General features: G+C 42.5%; 3 protein-coding genes across 5 annotated transcripts in view; 1 reads left to right on the forward strand and 2 right to left on the reverse strand.

Moving 5' to 3' along the window:
• The window catches only part of LOC116817461 (putative E3 ubiquitin-protein ligase HERC3), a 49,688-nt gene that overhangs the window by 20,031 nt on the left and 11,939 nt on the right, over positions 1 to 17,718 (forward strand). For all 3 annotated transcript variants that reach the window (XM_032767623.2, XM_032767631.2, XM_032767641.1), the window contains 5 exons: positions 4,435 to 4,482; positions 6,284 to 6,385; positions 6,479 to 6,598; positions 16,014 to 16,157; positions 16,911 to 17,077. In XM_032767623.2, coding sequence (XP_032623514.1) covers positions 4,435 to 4,482; positions 6,284 to 6,385; positions 6,479 to 6,598; positions 16,014 to 16,157; positions 16,911 to 17,077 — 581 coding nt within the window. The remainder of the gene's footprint in view (positions 1 to 4,434; positions 4,483 to 6,283; positions 6,386 to 6,478; positions 6,599 to 16,013; positions 16,158 to 16,910; positions 17,078 to 17,718) is intronic.
• PIGY (phosphatidylinositol glycan anchor biosynthesis class Y) lies at positions 10,794 to 11,483 on the reverse strand. Its single transcript, XM_032767668.2, has one exon. It carries the CDS (start codon positions 11,481 to 11,483, stop codon positions 11,268 to 11,270), a length of 216 nt encoding a protein of 71 aa, XP_032623559.1. The 3' UTR covers positions 10,794 to 11,267.
• PYURF (PIGY upstream open reading frame) lies at positions 11,539 to 13,089 on the reverse strand. Its single transcript, XM_032767654.2, has 2 exons — positions 12,788 to 13,089; positions 11,539 to 11,691 (listed from the first exon to the last, which is right to left on the reverse strand). The coding sequence occupies exons 1-2, from the start codon at positions 13,003 to 13,005 to the stop codon at positions 11,550 to 11,552; spliced, it is 360 nt and encodes a 119-aa protein (XP_032623545.1). The 5' UTR covers positions 13,006 to 13,089; the 3' UTR covers positions 11,539 to 11,549.

Consider the following 17,718-nt stretch of genomic DNA (forward strand, 5'->3'; position numbering starts at 1 on the left):
AGGGCTGAGGCCGACAGGTACAGAGGACTGAGACATCCCTTAGAGGAGACTCTATTAACAAGGATTCTCTATATGCTAGTAAAAGTTGATAGAGTACAGGTAGGAACTGAAGAGAAACAGTCAAATGAAAAAATGTCCCATTCAATTACATCACATGAAGGCAGACAACTAAAAAGTGACAAATTTTACAAGTACTTGTATACAAATGCTAGAAGTCTAAATACTAAGATGGGTGAATTTGAGCATCTGGTACTAAATGAGGATATTGATAAATAAGGATTAAATGAGGATTTTGATGCATCAGAGAAATTTGGTGGAACAATGATAATCAATGGGATACGGTAATGCAAGGGTACAAAATATATAGAAATGACAAGAGTAGATTGTGTTGATGGGGGAATGGCACTCGATGTGAAAGAAAGCATGGAGTCAAATATAGTAATAAATAAATAAATCAGACTCTCATAGAATCTCTATGGATAGAAATTCCAAGCTTGAATAATGAGAGTATAGGAGTAAGAATATACTACCAACCACCTGACCAGGATGGTGATCATGATCGAGAAATGCTCTAGGAGACTAGAGAGGCTATAAAAGTAGAAAACTCAATAATATTGGGGGATTTCAGCTATCCTCATATTGACTGGATACATCTGTCACCTCGGGATGGGATATTGAGATAAAATTTCTAGACACCATTAATATCTGCTTCTTGGAGTAGCTTCTTGGAGAGGCAATTCTGGATTTAGTCCTAAGTGGAGCACAGGATCTGGTCCAAGAGGTGAATATAGCTGAACCGCTTGGTAATAGTGACCAAAAAGTAATTACATTTAACATCCTTGCAGGAGGGAAAATACCAAAGAAGTCCAGCACAGTAGCATTTAACTTCAGAAAGGGGAACTACACAAAAATGAGGAAGCTAGTTAAAGGAAAATTAAAAGGTACAGTCACAATAGTGAAATGTCTTCAAGCTTCATAGAAACTTTTTTAAAACACCATAATAGAGGCTCAAATTAAATGTGTACCCAAATTAAAAAACACAGTAAGAGGACCAAAAAAGTACCACCATGGCTAAACAACATAGTAAAAGAAGCAGTTAGAGGCAAAAAAGTATCCTTTAAAAATTGGAAGTCAAATCCCACTGAGGAAACTAAAAAGGAGCATAAACTCTAAGTCAAATAGAATTAGACAGACAGACCAATAAAGAATTTGAAGAACAACTAGCCAAAGACTCAAGAACTATCAGCAAATTGTTTTTTGAGTACATCAGAAACAGCTGCCAAACAATCAGTGGGGCCACTGGACAATGAACTTGCTAAAAGAGCACTCAAGGAAGACAAACCTAAGGAACTGTCCCAGACTGAGGTGTCAGTAAAGGAGGTTTTGGAACAAATAGTAAATTAAACAGTAATAAGTCACCAGGACCAGATGATGTTCACCCAAGAGTTCTGAAGGTACTCAAATATGAAATTGCAGAACTAGTAAGTGTGGTGTAACCTACCACTTAAATCAGCTTTTGTATCAGATGACTTGTGGATAGCTAATGTGTCACCAATTTTTTTAAAAGACTCCAGAGGCGATCCTGGCGATTTCAGACCAGTATGCCTAACTTCAGTCCAGGCAAATTGGTTGAAACTATAGTAAAGAACAGAATTATCAGACACATAAATGAACACCATTTGTTGGGGAAGAGTCAACATAGCATTTGTAAAGGAAAGTCATGCCTCTCCAATCTATTAGAATTATTTTAGGGAGTCAACAAGCATATGGACAAGAGTGATCCAGTGGATATAATGTATGCTGACTTTCAGAAAGCCTTTGACAAGGTACCACACCAAAGGCTCTTAAACAAAGTAAGCAATCATGGGATAAGAGGGAAGGTCCTCTCATGGATCAGTAACTGGTTAAAGAATAGGAGATAAAGGGAAGGAATAAATGGTCACTTTTCGGAATGGAGAGAGGTAAATAGTGATGTCCCCTAGGGGTGTGCACTGGGACCAATGCTGTTTGACTTATTCATAAATGATCTGGAAAAAGGGGTAAATAGTGAGGTGGCAAAATTTTCAGATGATGAAAAATTACTCAAGATAGTTAAGTCCAAAGCAGAATGTGGAGAGTTCCAAAGGGATCTCACAAAACTGAGTGACTGGGCAAGAAAATGGAAGATGAAATTTAGTGCTGATAAATGCGAAGTAATGGACATTGGAAAACATAATCCCAACTATACATACAAAAGTATGGGGTCTAATTAGCTGTTACCCTTCAAGAAAGAGATGTTTGAGTCAAAGTGGATGGTTCTCTGAAAACATCTGCTTAATATGCAGCTGCAGGCAAAAAAGCTAACAGAATGTTAGGAACCATTAGGAAAGGGATAGATCAGTGGTTCCCAAACTTGTTCAGCCACTTGTGCAGGAAAAGCCCCTGGCGGGCCAGGCCAGGCCAATTTGTTTACCTGCCGCATCTGCAGGTTCAGCTAATCACGGCTCCCAGTGGCCGCAGTTTGCTGCTCCAGGCCAATGGGGGCTGCAGGAAGCGGTGCGGGCCGAGGGACATACTGGCTGCACTTCCAGCAGCTCCCATTGGCCTGGAGTAGTGAACCGCAGCCACTGGGACCCGCGATTGGCCGAACCTGCGGAACCGGCAGGTAAACAAACTGGCCCAGCCTGCCAGGGGCTTTCCCTGTACAAGAGGTAGAACAAGTTTTGGAACCACTGGGATAGATGATAAGACAGAAAATATCATATTGCCACTATATGAATCCATGGTACACCTATACTGTGAATACTGCGTGCAGTTCTGGTCACCCTGTTTCAAAAAAGATATATTGGAATTGGAGAAAGTACAGAGAAGGGCAACAGAAATGATTAGGAGGATGGAACAGCTTCCGTAAGAGGAGAAATTAATAAGACTGGGACTTTTCAGCTTGGAGAACAGACCACAAAGGGGGGATATGATAGGGGTTTATCAAATCAAGACTGCTGTGGAGAAAGTGAACAAGGAAGTATTATTTACCCCACCACATAACACAACAAACCAGTGGTCACCCAATTAATAGGCAGCAGGTCGCACAGTCAACCTGTGGAACTCATTGCCAAAGGATGTTGTGAAGGCCAAAACTATAACAGGGTTTAAAAAGAATTAGGCTGTGTCTACACTGCCACTTTCAGCGCTAAAATTTTAGTCATTCAGGGGTGTGAAAAAACACACCCCTGAGCAATAAAAGTTTTAGCACTGAAAAGCACCAGTATTGACAGCGCTTTCTCCCAGCTATAAAGCTACCACTGCTCATTCGGGGTGGATATTCTTTATTGCCGGGAGAGCTCTACCTCGGCAATAAAGCGTGTCTACACTGCTCAGGTCACAGCGCTGTCCCAGCCACACTGTAATGTGGGCAGTGTAGACATACCTTAAGATAAGTTCATGGACAATAGGGCCATCAGTGGCTATTAGCCAAGATGGTCAGGGATGCAACTCCATGCTCTGGGTGTCATAAGCCTCTAACTGCCAGAAGCTGGGAATGAACAGCGGGTGATGGATCACTTCATAATTGTCCTGTTTTGTTCATTCCCTCTGAAGCACCTGGCATTGGCCGCTGTCAGAAGACAGGGTACTGGGCTAGATTGACCTTTGGTCTGATCCTGTATGGCTGTTCTTATGTTCTTAGCAATGAACAAAAAACTATCTTGTCTTATTCAGCAATGAGTCATAGAAGTCAAAATGCCCTATCATTTAAATACTGGTGAAAACCAGATATCTAAAGTAAGGGGAGAAAGAGGGGAGGGACACTAGAATATTTGCCTCCTCTTCTTGAACTCCAAATATATTCTAAATAATGTATTTTCAGTTATTGCCTAATATTGTTCATCCCGTGGACAATGCACTTTACTGTAGTTATTCTCCTTAAATAAAATCAGCTGGTTACACTTTCTAATCCAGTGACTAATGACATTGCAGTGATGCTTTTAGACGAACTATATGACTGAACTGCTTAACTTCCCGTTCTATGAAGTAGTCATTAAAAAAACAGCAGTGTGATTACACTGCAACTGCAGTTGAATTACAAACAGTGTATTATGAAGCATAATGAAATTAACAAGATAAGAGAAGGGAGCAAGGGAGGGGAGAGTAGAAATAATACCAAAGCAGACACTAAAGAACACACCGGCTGAGGTTTTTCCCTGTTCAGTAGAGAAGCTAGTAACCAGTTTTTCTTTTTGATGTAGCATCTTGAATTAGACTATTTTGTATAATATCTATTTTTGAATATTTTCTAAAAGGTACCTATAATGATGAATCATTTTGCTAAATTTGTGCAATGGTTACTCAACGGTCCAGATGTTCCCATTACTGGTACATAACTCATTCTTTTGTAGAGTGCTTTGGAGTATCTGAAGTGTGAAAGGTGCTATTAAAACTCCTATTCTCTTTTTTTAGATTTCTGAGCAGTGGATCAAAAATCAGATTTCAAAGCATTTGGAAATGGTAAGCTATATTTTATATCCAATTAGAAACTTGTCTTTGGACAATAGCATTAAAATGTACTTCTTGTTGTCTCCATGAACTGTACAGGAACACTCAGTCATCCAAAAGATCCCAGACTGTTTGTACAGACAGTTCTGAGTAAAAATTAGTCATAAGAAACAGAGTGATGCAAGATGTTTGATTGGAACAGAGAACCCACCAGAATTCAAGCTGGGTTTGGATTTTAGTCTTTTCAACAAACATCTGCCTAAGTCTGTAAAGGTTTATCTGGCCTGAGAACCACACGTCCTGCCCTACACATACCCTTTCCTGACCTGTTTTCTTTGAGATGGGTCTGGGGTCTGACTCCCCTCAGCATCTCTATAGCGTACAGGTTAAGGGATTGACAGGAAAGAATTACTATCCTTTTCAATTCCTACAAGAGGAGACGCTGGGCTGGAAATAGTCCATTCTTTAGGGCATCAGGAGAAGGGAAATATTGGGTGTTCTTCTTGCAGCAGCTTTTACAAATAAAACTTAATTGTTAACCTCTGTTTAAAACAAAAAAAAGGTGTAAAATGGGTTCATGCTTTGAGTATTCAACACTCACTTAAAATTTCCATTTTTTATATCTGTGTTACAGCAGTTTAATAAGAGCTCATCCACAGTGGTAGAAAAACATTGTGATGTTCTGCAGAGTATAATAATTCATTAGAAATCTATACAAGCACTACATTTCTTTCTAGACCTTCCTGGTGTAAATTTATACACTGTTATCTTTCTTGCTCTGCAGCTGAGGTGATATAACCAAGAGAGGGATGTGATTTTTTTCATCCATGCATTCTCTTGGACAGTTATCTTTTCTAGCTCCTAAAGCCCCAATCTTCTAATTTGTTGTTGATTTCAAGGGGTTTCCATGATGATAAAAGAGTTGGCCCACACACAGCAAATGACAGGAGCAGGCTCAGCCTGTCCACAATAGTTGTATACCAGATTGAAACCTCCTGCAGTAACTTACCAAATATATATTTGACTAGGTATAGTTGCTATAGCGAGTGGCACAATTCTCAAACCATTCAGATATCTCCATACCAGCAGCATTTCTCACACATTTGCTGCAAATTTATTCATAAAATGGTCCAGTCTCAAAGACTGGGGTGTTGTTTTCAGATTTTGCAATTTAGGTGAAATCCACAAATATTGGTCAATCCTGGTATTCATAACCTACGCTCACTGTCCCCTTTCATTGGTTAATATATTGCTTTGGAATGTTCATTGTTATGCCTTTAATAATAGCTACCATTGAAATTTAAGAGTAGCAACAAACAGAATTGGGGAGAGCTGAAAACCTCTGCAAAAATTCAATAGATTTTGAAGAAAATATGCTGAATCTATATAAGCTATCTGGGAATTTCTGCTGCCCATGCTCATTGCTGCAATTATAATACCTAGGGCCAAATTTCAAAAGCAGCTTTCCAAAGTGTACTGAGTTTGCAAGTGAAGACCAAGCATTTGTGCATGCAAAATATGAAGGCCTGATTCTGATTTCAGTGGGACTACTTCTGTAATGAGGTCTGGTGCATTGTGAACCAGGGTGCAGAATATCAGGCTTTAGAGCTGAGGTACTCACAATAGGGAACATAATCTGTAAGTGGCTATTTTAACAGACAAATGGGGAATTTCACTTTGGGACGTTCCTTTTAAAAATACGGCCTTATGTACATAACATGACAGGAACAACTGACAATCCAGGTTGTCTTTATCGCAGTGATATTTTAAATACATTTTCCTCATTGAAAATGAAACTTTCTTGTCATTTCAGAGGGCTTTGTTGAATCTGACTGCATACCCTTGCATCTTTGACATGCAAGATAAGGTTGTGGTTTATGAAATTGACCGCCACGTGCTGTTCGAGATATATAACGTACGTATTGCCAAAGTCAATGAGGTTTTTTTTAACAATTTAAAAACCAAAAGAATGTAAAGCTTGTAACACATTGTCTATTCTGTTTTGTAGACAAACTCTGTCCTGCCACAAGGTCCATGGTTTTTCGATATCAGAAGAGCACACCTTGTGGATGACGTGTGGCAGAAGTTAAGGAGCGCAGCACCTAAAAGATTTGAGAAATTCTTGAAAGTAAGAAATCAAGCTTGATTATTTTGTTACCTCTGAGTATATTGCTGTAGAGTACTTTGCCTTTAATATAGCTAATAACCAACAAAGAGATTTTTCCAGCATTCAGCAGGCATTTTAAAATCCAGTTAAAAATGAAGAAGGGAAAAGTATCATGGAAATTACTTAAAAGCAAGTTTCATGTGGGCTAGAATTAACTGCTCGTTCTTGGCATACCTGCAATTAAGCTTTGTTTGATTAAAGCAAGTGGCTAATACAAATACCCAGGGAACGGGTGCGAACCAAGTCTTAGGACTTATCTACACAGTGGGGTAATGCGCACTACAGGGGTGGAGTATTTTATAAAACACAGGAATGTGTTGCGTATTAGTTGGTCTGGGTACTCCCTGGTGGTGCACTTCAACATAGTTATGTTTGAAACGACAGTGTTAAAGTGCACTACAGGAGAACTATTAATGTGCAAAAGCAGGGTCTACAGGGACCAATTAACACACAACACATTTGTGCGCTTTAGAAAGCACAGCCACGTATAAGGTATTACCCCACCACGGAGACAGCCCTTAGCCAACCAGTGCCAGCTAAAACAGGAGCTCCCAACTGGTCAGAAAGAGGCAGCTCTGATGTTGAGACAGAGAATGGTGGTAGCAAAAGTGACTCCTCTGCATGAGCTAGACCGTACATGTATAAATTGTCCTTATGCATCATTGCCACCTTGATGTAAAATGCAAGAGGATAAGGATGAAGGAGCAGAAAATTCTCCCTACGTAACTTTTTAGCTTAGGTTGGAAATGTGCTTCCATTTACAAGGCAATAGCAAATATCTGTCTCCATGTTAAAATTGAAGAGTAACATCTGTGTGCTGGATACCTATCTGGGTAGTGAGATTTATATATGTTCCTGCAAAATGCATCTCTAAGCCTGTGATTCTGGCTGGTCATATATATGAGGACTCAGAGCCATCCCCTGGGTACGATGAATCGGGGCAACCGCTGGAGTCCCCGCAGGAGGCAGTGCAGAGGCGAATGGGGAGGCGAGCAGCAGCTGGGCAGGGGTCAGGGGCCCCCCTACCAGAACCTCCCCCTCACTCCTCTCTGCATTCCTGTCCCCTCCCCACCAGCATCTCCTGCCCACAGGTGAGCCCCACTCCCTCTCACCACCTACCCCAGATCAGATGTTTCATGGCATCAGGAGGTGCTGGGGGGGAGGGGAGAGGAGTGAGGGTGCAGCATACTCGGGGGAGGGGGCAGAACTGGGTGAGGAAGAGGTGGGGCAGAAGGGCAGGGGTGGAGCGGGGGAGGGCCTGGTTGGAGTGCTCCCCCACCACCCCGGGCAGATTGGAAACTCAGCGCGTATGTCCCGGGCCCCGCAGCCCCCTAGGTACAGCCCTGTGGGGACTGGTTAACTCATAGACTTTAGGGTCAGAAGGGATCAATATGATCATCTAGTCTGACCTCCTGCACAAAGCAGGCCACAGAATCTCACCCATTCACTTCTGTAACAAACCCCTAACCTATGTCTGAGTTATTGAAGTCTTCAAATTGTGGTTTGAAAACCTCAAGCTGCAGAGAATCCACCAGCAAGTGACCCGTGCCCCATGCTGCAGAGGAAGGCAAAAAACCTCCGAGGCTCTGCCAACTGCCCGGGGAAAATTCCCTCCCGACCCTAACATAGGCGTATCGCTAAACCCTGACACGTGGGCAAGATCTCACCAGCCAGCACTCAGGATAAGAATTCTCCTGCAGTAACTCAGATCCATCCCATCACAGACCACGGCAATATTACCTGCTGATATCAAAGATTCATTGCCAAAATTAAGGTTATCCCATCATACCATCCCTTCCATAAAACTTATCAAGCTTATCTTGAAGCCAGATAATGTCTTTTGCCCCCACTATCCCCTTGGAAGGCCTGTTCCAGAACTTCACTCCTCTAATGTTAGAACCTTCATCTATTTTCAAGTCAAAACCTTCCTAGTGTCTTAGTTTATAACGTATTGTGTTTGTGTCTACTTTGGTACTATAAAAGCTCCTCAATCTCTCCCATCCTATATTATCCCCTGATTATATTTATAAAGAGCAATCATAGATCCCCGTCAACCTCTTTTTGGTAATTAGACTTAACATCAAGCTCTTTGATCTCTCTTTATAGACGAAGGTTGTTCGTCCTTGATCATTCCTATTAGCACCGCTCGAACCAGTTCCGTATGAATTCATCCTTCTTAAACATTGGGAGACCGAAGCTGCAACCAGTTCAGGATGAGGTCACACCATGGCTGTATATAAACGTATGAGCTAACACCTCCTTACTTTGCCTGGAAATACCTGCTGATGCATCCTAAACTGCATTAGCTTTTTTAACGGCCAGTTCACATTCGTGGGCTCATGTCATTCCTGGTGATCAACCAATACTTCTAGGTCCTTCTCCTCCTCTGTTTTCCTTCCAAACGATGTGTCGCCCATTTAATAAACTATAAATTTTATTATTAATTCCTAAATGCATGACCTTGGCACTTTTCACTATTAATTCATCCATTGGTTAGCTGTCTCTTTAATGGGGTGCGGGAAGGTTATCTCTGCATGGATGGAGTCAGTGATCTGTGGGTCTTGTCTATCACTAACTATTATGACCCTAAGTAAGATGGTGTCACTTGTACAAGCTGACAGAACAAACACAGCAATAAATCAAAGAATACAAGTCTACCAGATTCATTCTTTGCTACCTCCCTGCCCCTCAGGTCTAACTCTGGGAAACAAGAGCTGCCCCCCACCCACCCCCTTTGGATAAAGCACATGATGACAGCAAACCATGATACTGCCCAATCAGGTAGAATATTTATCCCATTTTCACAAGAGTCTGTATTTAACTGGATGGTAGTTTACATACAAGAATTTATATATAAATAAACCAAACTACAGGTAAATATTCTTAAAGACTTAATTACTGAGAAATCAGAAGACAATAATAAGATGCTCTAGGGAGAAGCAACTAGTTATAATCTGGGAGGGCAGACAGTATTTTTGATGTGTTACTTAATGAAGCAAAGCTGTAAGCAGGGCATTCAATGCTGTAAGGCGTGGAATAAACAGCAGAGTGAACCTGCGTGTTCACACTGCTGTGGTAGACACAGGGTGGGAACTGCTGGCAGGGAAGGACTACCACCAAAAGAAAAAAAAATTGGGTAACGAGTTGTTGCATTTGCTGTCTCTCGTGGTGTGAATATGATAACCAGAGCACTCCAGTGCGTACTGCTGGTAATATCAGTTTGGAACACAGAAGCCTATATGACTCTATGATCCTGTAGTGAGATCTATGCAGATCCTGATCCTCGACCCATGGTAGAGCTCCATTAAAGTCCACTACCCTGCAAGGTCAGGACCTTATTCACTCATCTATCCAATTGGTTTTTCATTATAGTTGGTGCCAGACCAACAGAAATGGAAACTGAAGCCTTGTTTGTAACTACAGCAGCTACACAGTCATCTCCCATGCTGTGCCATCTCATCTATAGTATGTGGGAGGCCATCTCCAATAGGGAGAGCAGCAGTTAGTCTCTGTGGCCAAGCCAATTCTTGGCCCCTAGTGCTGGTCATGGAGATGACTTGTGTTGAACAGACATTGGTTTGTCTGGCCACCACTTTCACAAACAAACAGCCATGAAGAGGTGACTTAGCCGTGAAGGAGTACTCTACTGAGCAGTGCTAATACGCGTTTGGAAAACAGAAACCTGTATGACCCTATAATCCTGTAGTGAGATCTAGCAGAAAACAATGGATATTTTACCAGGCCAGATTCTGAGCACTGCTCCCTTTGTACTGCATTTCCCCAGACAGCATAGATCTGGCAAGGGGCTGGGGAAGAGGGTGTGGTTGCTGCATGCCACACTGCTATCCCCAGCTCATAGGGACCTTTGCCACTTGGCACAGGTTCCAGGAGCCCCCCAGCTACTATCCCATGAGTAGCTGGGCCAGCTTTGCGATCCTGGCAGTCATCATAATGCCTATTTCAGTAATGACAAATGTCATCTTCATTCCCCCCTATGATTTAATTAGAGACATTACTTTTCACTTCCCCATCTAAAATTAGACCTAGAGCGTTACAGGCGCATAAATGGATGCCACCTCCAATATGGCTGCATTTCAGTAGTGACTGAAGAGCTCCTGGTACAGAGTCTACAAACAAAAGCACATGTGGATATGAGTTTGATGTATTATATTCTTTATTTCCATAGCACAGTAAGACAAATGCATTCTACTGCAGACATCAGTTCAAACCACCAAGGCAATTACCCAATGACAGTGATGCTCCTTAAAAGAGGCATAGTGAAACTCACCATAACCTATTTAAAATAATTCATCTCAACCAGTGCACAACATTTATTCTTAGCAAAGAGACAACACCTTTGATAGGCTAATAGTGTAGCCTTACAATACACCCATTGGTTTTGACAGGACATACTGACACAGAGGAGGAACAAGAGAAAATGTTATTTAATTATCTCTCTCGGCAGTAATGAGGCCATTGTGCATCAAGGCTTGTGCAGAAAGTTACATTTTCAGGTGTCATTGGGAGATTAATGGAGACCATTGCAATTTGACAGAATATAATATTAGGGTGCCGGTAGGCCACAAGGTTGGCAAGTCTACTTTTGTGATGCTTCCAAGCTTTTGCCGCCTTAGTTGTGTCTAAAAAGTTTAATACCCATCCAGGTCCAAAGGTGAAAGAACACATAAACTGGTATGGTAACAGGAAGAAGCAGACTGTAGAAACACAAGCTCGTTGTGCTGGTGCAGCCCTCTGGGAACTTTTCATCCACACTGGCTGAATAAAACAGGCCAGCTAAGGACAACAGTGGAACAAGTACAGTTAGTGTAGGCAATGACAGGAACATTTTTCCTCCCCAGTTACTGTAGGCGTAGGTTAGTCTTCAGGTTTTGTTTTAAATGATAACAGCTATCTAGGTTTGCTTTGGTTCCTCATCCTGGGCCTTTCTGTCAATCATCCTTGCAGCCTGAGGGATCATATTAGGAATGCCATCAATGATTGGATAGGCGATGCCCAGCTCTTTGTTAATTAGTTCATTGGTGGATGCTTCATACCTGGTCAAAAAAGATTTAAAAAACTGAACAGTAGATACAGAGACCTGGGTTGTTAAATCATTTTTAAGAAAGTGGGGGGAAGAAGGGGGGGGCATGAAAGGCAACTGAAACAAACATCAATAGAAGTATGTAGCTGGAAACTATGGAACTAGTAGAATTATCCTAACGGAAAGTAACCAGGACACATTCTCAGAGCAGGAAATCATGCCTTCAAATAAAGACACCATTTAGAATGAAGGCAGGGTGTGACTCTTCATTACAAAATTTATAACATTTAAATTATGAACATGAAAACTCCCCTTAAGTGCTTGGGCACCCTACAGCAGTGCAGCTGAGAACTAAGATTTTGTGCAGAAAATGCCATTCAACTCTGTTGTACTTCACAATTATGTCCTCAAGGCTATTCACGGGGTACTTTAGGATTGTGTGTCTGCAATGGAGAAGGAGTAAATATAAATTATGGCAAACTGTAGCTTCCACAGAGCCCGTGTGCTTGTCATGAACCCTAGAAGTTACATTCAGTTCCCACCTTTTGCTGTATTTCAGTTAATTCTAGTAGATATAAATAGCATGCCCATAGAGGGAAATAGGTAAAAATGGAGAGAGCGCGTGAATGGGTGTGACACACACACCCTTCCATTGTAACTCGCTTCCCTCCCCCATGCAGATATACAGTTCAGTTAATGAATAGCTGCAGAAAATTGGAAGTGAGGGACCTGCCAAGATTTACTCCTCGGATGGTGCAGGTGCTCATTCAGATGAACTTCATGGCAGATTTAAAGACCAGCTCCTTTTGTGATTAAAGGCTGTTGCTGTGTTTTTCAACAGGACAGTGACATTTCACTCACACTTTGAAATCAGGCAATTGTCACTGTTCCTTAAAATCTTATCTCTAAAGAAGGGGGGGCACTTAGCTGAACACTAGAAGTTCGGGGGAGGGGGTGTTTGGGGGGAGGGGGAGGAGAGACTATTCCCACAGGCAGGAATTCCTGGGCAAGGCTCCCTGGCTGGCATCATGCAGCAGGTCAGACTAGATGAGCATAAGAGTCCCCTAAACTCTCTGAATCCCAGAGGAGCGGAAGGAGGCTGGTCTCACCTCAGTGGTTTCTTGGATAGCGGGCAGACCAGGAACTCGAGCAGAGCCGGGTCAAACGCCTTGGGCTGCTCCTGGTCCTTCTGCCTGTCCGAGAAGCGTCTCGGGGCTGCACCCGGGAATGGGCTGTTAGCAGCAGCTGCAGCGCCTGCTCCCAAAGGCTGGGGCTGCCTGCACAGCAGCACAGAGGCGAGGATCCTGCTCACATACCGTCCTCGCATGGTCCTGCTCAGCCACCGCCGGGCCTGCTGCTGCAGCTGTGTGCTGACTCACAGGGCTAGCCTCCTCCCCTCTGCAACTGGTTCCTTCCTGCGCTGCACGCAGAGTCCCTGTGCAGCCTGGCTGCTTGCACTTTAGTTCCTAGGAATCAGCCAATGCTGCATTGCTCTGAGCTGTCCCAGCCATACCCCTGACTCCCCCTTGCTTTTCTTGAACTGTGTTATTTATAGCAAGTGCTCTTTCCTTGATAGCAATTCATCTTTCCTTTCAGCCCACGGTAGATGTATTCAGTTATCACTTTCACTTGGCTCACCACACTGTCAGCTAATTAAGCTATTTCGCCTATGGCTCGGAAGGCAGAAACTTTGTGGTTTCTATTTTTTAAACACTTGGAGTCTGTCAGATACTATGGTAGAGGTACTACATCAATACAATAATAGATTAATGGATCAACAGCTGTAGTAATTTAATCTCATTCTATAACAACGAGGACTATAAATCTGTTAGTCTTTAACGCGCCACCGGACTCGTCATTGTTTTTGTGGATACAGCCTAAAACAGCTACCCCCTGGTATTTAATCTCATTCTAAGCATTTCCCTTAGCAGTTCAGCATGTCTAAAAGCTGAGGCTACAGCTATTTGTGCACCTATAGGAAAAGTTAAGCTCCCCTAGAGCTGACAAATTGTACTCACGTGGAGGGGTTAGGGATACTCCCTTGTTGGGAGTTAATTTTTAGTCTATTTTTATTTTTAAACTCACTGTGATGAGGAAAGAATTTGTTGAGTTGATTTCAGTGGAACATTGGAATTTCTTTTGAAATCTCACTTGTTCAACATATTCCAGCTTGACTGCTCTAAACCTTTGTTTTCAGAGATTTATAACTTGCTCAGGAAAAAATGGTCCCAGTGGGAAACTGGAAAAAGAGAATCTAGGGTGTTTTAAACTCAATTAAAAAATGAAAGAGAGAAAAACAAACAAAAACACCAAATACTTAGTGCCTAATGTCATTCAATATAGTAAAAATAATAAGACAAAAAAAATTACATTTTGGCAAGTGAGCTTCCCCGTAGCCCGTATTTTGACCTGAATACTTGCCGACATATAGAAAAAATCTAAACTCCCCTGTGTCAGCAAATGCCCGAGACAGAGCAGCACTTGCTTTGATGTTTGATGTCACACAGCTGCCAGAAGAGGGCACTCTACAAAACATTTCAGTAATAGTATAAAGGTAATTGAAGCACATGGACGCGACATGTGCTTTGAAATGTGGAGAGGGCCAGTGGATTTTGTAAATGCTATTTACTGCTGCTATGATACAACAGGGATGGAGCAGCAAAACACAACTGGGAGGTGAAGTGGAGGAGCAAAGAGGGGGAAGGGAACACGGGGGAGGGGGATTGGAGGAATAGAGAAGTATATTGGAGAAGTAGTAAAATGCATTGGGGAACAGAATGAAAGAACACTTCAAAGAAAGCACAAAGCAAGAGAAGATGAGAGAGAGAGAGTTTCTCAGGCATGAGAGAGCACAGAATAATGGAAGTGGGAGCCTAAATTTATTACAGATGTTCCTGGGGACATTTCCTTGGCTTCTTTTACATTTTACAAGTTGTTGCCCATGTGACTGCTATACATGCTCTAATTTTTTTCATAAGAATGTCTAACGCTCATTTTAAATTAACAAAGTAGTACATTTATTTACACAACAGTCAGGCTTAGCTGTTCAGGCAACTCCTAGCTCGTAGTTATCCCTATCCAGGGGGTCTGAGATTATCAGAAGCCATGACCCAAAAGATCACGTAATTTATTATTATCGTTCGACTGGCAGGAAGGAATTACAGCTTTATACAGCAATCCACATTCGCGGCGTATAAAGTTTTCTGAGAACTGATATACAAATGATGCAGAACAGTAAATACATATCATTTATTTTAATGGCATTGTGTGTGAATATGTGTGTTATATATAACAAATAGGGTTTTTTTTTAATGCAGGTATGGCTAATATTTAATTCATAGCATTAAAATTAGGTAGTACTAACTGATTTCCACTAGATGGTGCTATGCTGCTTATAAAATAAGGTCTAAGCTCAAGCTTCTCTGCTTTCCAATGTTATAAAACTACCAGTAGTGTTTTCTGTAAGTGAATGTATTGTTCTTGAAAGGGGCAAATTTGCACCATGACTTTATGCACAGTGCCTGCTGTGTGAATAAGCAGGAGACAACTATTTCCAAAGCTAAGTGAGTGTAGAACATTATCAAGTCACAGTGATAGCCTTTTCCACCCACTTGGCCCTGATGTAAATAACTGCACAGGTTGCAGACCAACAGTGATATAGATCCTACAGGTGAAATCCTGTCCCCGTTGAAGTCAATGGGAGTGTGGGGTCAGGATTTCACCCCTCGTGCATACTAACATTCAGGTGTGGCTTATCCTCATTAAAGTGAGTGTCAAGAGCTATCTGTCTGGCATCTTTCAACAGCACTAAGAGCAAATATTGGTGAAGCAAAGTAACCTGTGAAAACTGGGCAGGGGAGGAATTAGAGGTTTGGATTTAAGGATAAGGATCTAATTTGTCAGATTATGATACCAGTACTGCCAACTTCAAGCATTCAAGAAAATCACGAGTCAGGCCCCCAAAATTGTTATTGCTAGCACAAGACTCACAAATTTATGACCGTTGACAACACTGTGGTGTCGCTTATACCTTTTCCGTCTTCTATCTCCTGTCCATTGTAACAGACGATGATCATTCAAGGGTAAACACACTGAGCGTTTCATGCTGAACAGCCGCTGCAGTTATAGGTATTCAATTTGTTATTGCCGCTTGTGGAAACAAGGGCCCCAATCCTGCAATTTCATATGCATTGACAGTCCCTTGCACCTGCATGAAGCTCACTGCAGCTTTCAGGGACCAAGTAACTGCCTAGTGCTGGGAGGAGTTGTGCAAATGATCATTTCAGTGTGGACACAAGAGCAGTGATTTTGTTGGGGTCTTTTGGGGCTATTCAGGTGCAGTTCGTTGGAGAACAAGGTATTGATGATGGAGGGTTGTCCCAGGAGTTCTTCACTATCGTTACAAGGAAACTGTGTTGTCCAGAAGCACGGATATTCAGACGTTTTGAGGACTCCAAGCTGATTTGGTTCCCCTCCCAGGTGAGTTATTAAGATAATACTATTTTTTTTAACCTCACTTTCAAAATAAAAGTCTCCTAGCTGGTATTTCCCCATATGACTGTCACCCCCCTTCACGTTTTTATGAAGTGGGTCACCCTCTGGGTCATGTCTTCTGTGAGAAACAGAAATGCTGCAGGTCTCCCTGTGGACAGTGCTTGAGCAAGCTCAGCCTCCATTAGGGGAAATCCCACCAACAACCAGATTCTCAGTTAAAGGAGTTTCCAGTTCATATTTTGGGCTGCGGAAATGCTTGCTCCTTTAAATAACAGGCATAGGGTTCTGTATGGATGCAGTTACTTCTTTATGCTTAGAACATGTTCACTGCATTCAGGAGTGTGATTGTAGGACATGTAGACAAACATGAGCTTCTTTTGAAGCTAGGTCGAGTAACAATCACAGTGAAGCTACAGTGGCACGGACTAGCCCTGTCTGCTCAGGACCCTGGGCATATACTTGAGTGAGCGTCATCTGCAGCTTCACTGCTATTGATACTCAAGCTAGCTTTGGTCTAGTGAGATCAAAGTTAGCTCAGGTGTATCGACATATGCTGTAATCACACCTCCCAGCTGCAGGTTATGAGCTATGAGAGGAACTCAGCAGCAGAATGATGAATACAATTCACAGATCCAGATGCCCAGTCCCCTGCCTCTAGCCACTAGCCACACTCCCTCCCCCCTATAATAAAAAGTCAGTAATAAGGGATTTGTTTTGTTTTTCAAACACACAAACTAGATACCTGGAAGCGAAGACACCTTTTTCCTGATTGGCACTCTCTTTGGAATGGCACTGTATAACATGAAGATCGCTCCCTTTCATTTCCCTCTAGCTCTGTACAAAAAGTTGCTGGATATTCCACCCACTCTAGAAGACTTAAAAGAGCTGTCTCCTACAGAAGGGAGGTATGATGAAACAATTTCCCAAGCTTTGTGCCATGAAATAAAAGTGCGGGGGGAGTCTCCCACTAAAAACAGCTAAATGCAGTTATTCAAGTACATGCCTTCTTTTGATATGATAATTCTAGGACATGGACATGCTCCAGAGATGAGACACTCAGGGTACATCTGCCCTGCAAGTGGATTGCTTCCTCTGTCGACTGATCACGTCCATATTGGGGACACCATCATCGACAGGGTGAGCAATGCACTGTGGGTATGTATCTCACAGTACAGTGTTATGGGAAGGACGAGCGCTGGTCGCTGGGCATCTTGGGATTCTCTCCAAGTTCTCCCACAGCCCCCTCAGCTGCCGGGAGCAGCATCACGAGCAGCTCTGTCAGGTCTCCGTGCAGTCTGTCCCCCTCCCACTGCAGCAGCAGTCTGCCTGCTGCTGTGTTCATAGTGCAGGGCAAACGGGAGCATTCCAATGATTTGCTCTTTGTTCCCCAAATAAGCAGCACACAGATACTTCCTGGAGCTTTGAAAGGGGAGGGGCGCATGCCTGCAGGGCAGCAGAGATCAAAACACTGGGCAGAGCAATCAAGGCAAGCATTGTGGGATACTGCCTGAAGCCAGTTCTGTTGACAAAACAAGCAGCAGTGTCT

The sequence above is a fragment of the Chelonoidis abingdonii genome, chromosome 5 (assembly GCF_003597395.2).
Source record: "Chelonoidis abingdonii isolate Lonesome George chromosome 5, CheloAbing_2.0, whole genome shotgun sequence".
Taxonomy (NCBI): Eukaryota; Metazoa; Chordata; order Testudines; family Testudinidae; genus Chelonoidis; species Chelonoidis abingdonii.

Excerpts from the sequence above, each read along its gene's own strand:
- PIGY (XM_032767668.2), bottom strand. The coding sequence starts at position 11,483 with ATGTTCCTGTCATTGCCTACACTAACTGTACTTGTTCCACTGTTGTCC.
- PYURF (XM_032767654.2), bottom strand. The coding sequence starts at position 13,005 with ATGCGAGGACGGTATGTGAGCAGGATCCTCGCCTCTGTGCTGCTGTGC. Across the intron at positions 11,692-12,787 it reads CTATCCAAGAAACCACTGAG|GTATGAAGCATCCACCAATG; the intron begins GTGAGACCAGCC and ends TTTTTTGACCAG.